This window comes from Mesocricetus auratus, unplaced genomic scaffold, assembly GCF_017639785.1.
Source record: "Mesocricetus auratus isolate SY011 unplaced genomic scaffold, BCM_Maur_2.0 Super-Scaffold_100010, whole genome shotgun sequence".
Classification (NCBI taxonomy): Eukaryota; Metazoa; Chordata; class Mammalia; order Rodentia; family Cricetidae; genus Mesocricetus; species Mesocricetus auratus.
In genome coordinates this window covers 67,258,887-67,261,293 of record NW_024429194.1, presented here as the reverse complement: position 1 = coordinate 67,261,293, position 2,407 = coordinate 67,258,887, and the positions used below count along the sequence as shown (strand labels likewise).

Sequence of the window (2,407 nt, the reverse complement as noted above, 5' to 3'; positions counted from 1 at the left end):
TAATTTAATCTACATTCCTCTCAAAACTCTTACAGTTAATCCTACAATTACCTTTCACAATCTAAGGCATCTTTCCTGACATTCTGTCACTCTCTTCTGGGTATGTGCATCAGATTCTGTCTATTGCCTACTGAGTCATTGATAATATCACAGTGTGACTCTTCGACACCATGAAGGTTGAATGACAGAGCTGCTTGTCTAGCAATGTGAATAATTTCTTATCATCAGTCCCCTCATGGATAGGGTTGTTTGACCACTGGGCGACTAATCTAAAGCAGGCATGTTAACTGTAGTCTATGCACGTGGCTGGGTCCAATAAGCATCTTCAGATATCCCAACTGTCCTAGGATGTCTATGTGTATATGTCTATTGTGGCACCCAGGTATCTTTTAGATTCTTTTTTTTGAAAATGAAAAAGAAATCTAATCCCCAGTTAAAATCATAGAAAACAGTGGTAAACATTATGATTATAATCCATTAATTGAGTCCAAGATTGCAGGAGGGTCCTTTATCAATATGATAATGAAAACAGGCTTGGTCTAAGTCCATTTGGCTCAAAATTCCAAACCCATCACTTACCTCTCTGATACAGTTTTCTTTAGAGTAGGGATAGCTTAACTATTTACTCAGTTCATTAGTTGTGATGGTTTAAATGGGCTGGTGTATGCGAATGGTTTAGCATGAGACATAATGTGAGATTCATGCTTGTGTATCTGACCTTTAAAGAACAAAGTCTTGGGTAACTCCAGTGATCTGACAGCAGGGGCTCTTGCACATGCTGGCTGCTGGTAAAAGACAGATCTTAGAATCTCTCCTCGGGAGTTTCAAATTCCTCAGAGAGTCAATGATCTTCCATTGGCCCTGTGTTCTTTTCTCTACTGCATACCGGACCAAAGGAGTGAATACCAGGCGGAGTTGGGAAGGACTTTGAGATACCACGATGAACAAGTAGAGTTTAGTTTCTGGAAGAATGATGAAGACAGGCTGAGAAGAAAACCAGACTGTGTATAATGACTAGATGCCGTAGTTCACAAGTTTGTCTTATCCTTGTGGCCAAACTGGTATCATCCCAAGAAAGTAACTGTCCACCTGTTGAAGCGCCTTTAAGAAAAGAGGCAAGGATCTGTAGAAAGGCAGCTCTCCAAGCACGCTCAGCATCCCGGCACTGTTTCCCAGAGTTCTACCCACTTCCCCGTCATTCTGGGTTTTAGTCCGTTGATACACTAAAAATATTTTCTTAGCGTTCTTCTCACAGCCGCCTTCACCTCCTTGTTCTTCAGGCTGTAGATGAGGGGGTTCAGCATGGGGGTGATGATACTGTACTGCAAAGAGAAGATCAGCTCTTGAATGGATCCTGAATTTGGCATGAGATAGCGGAGTAACCCTGAACCATAGAAGAAGCTCACTGCGGTGAGGTGGGAAGAACAGGTAGAAAAGGCCTTGCTTCTCCCGGAGGCGGAGCTTATGCCCAGGATGGTGAGCAAGATGCGGATGTATGAGAAGAGTATGAAGAGGAAGTTCCCGAAGAAGTGGACGAAGCTGGAGCAGAGGAGGGTGGTGAAGCTTGCAGACACATCAGAGCAAGACAAAGGGTAGAGAGAGGGCAGCTCGCAGATGAAGTGGTGGATGTTCTGCGCCTCACAGAAATCTAAACTCAGAGCAACAAGGATATTGATGAGGGCATCCAGAAAAGCCAAACCCCAGGAGCCCCACACCAGCCCTACACACAGCTGTCTGTGCATCACTTGACCGTAGAGCAGAGGAGAACTGATGGCCACGTAGCGATCATAGGCCATCACTGCCAAGAGGCAGGACTCGGTGCCTCCAGTGGCGAACACGAAGAAGACCTGAGCCAGGCAGCCCTCCACGGAGATGCTCTTCTTCTCAGACAGGAGGTTCTCCAAGAGCTTAGGCACCGTGACAGACGAGTGGCAGAGGTCCAGGAAGGACAGTTGTCCCAGGAAGAAGTACATGGGAGTGTGAAGGTGGGAATCAGTCTTGACTACCAGCAGCAGCAGCAGATTCCCCATGAGGGTCAGAAGGTAAATCGCCAGGAAGAGCACAAAGAGCAGAGCCTGAATCTGGGCGTCACCAGACAGCCCGAGAAGGATGAACTCCAGCACGGTGCTATGGTTCCTCATTGCCCTCAACAGTACTTTTGAAACGTGAGAAATACATTGGTGGTACCTCTTCTTATGCCTAACAAACATGGACGTGTCTGTCCCTCTTTCTCAGTCAGTTTCACCGTACTTAAAAATCAGTGCTAAAAAAAAAAATCAAGTGATTAACTTGCTTAGGCCGCTGGCGTGGAGCCTCGACATCTCTAGAGATATCACCTTAAGGATGGGAAAGCTTCTCCCTCAGACACGAAGGCCAGAGTGAAAATCTTACAAGGACATTTTTCAGG

The 2,407-nt window shown here is 45.9% G+C and overlaps 1 protein-coding gene across 1 annotated transcript; it reads right to left on the bottom strand.

Annotated features, from left to right (window-relative positions):
- Positions 1-1,223: 1,223 nt before the first annotated feature.
- On the bottom strand, positions 1,224-2,141 carry LOC101832693 (olfactory receptor 8S1-like). Its single transcript, XM_005066908.1, has one exon. The coding sequence runs from the start codon at positions 2,139-2,141 to the stop codon at positions 1,224-1,226; it is 918 nt and encodes a 305-aa protein (XP_005066965.1).
- Between the last annotated feature and the right edge of the window lie 266 nt (positions 2,142-2,407).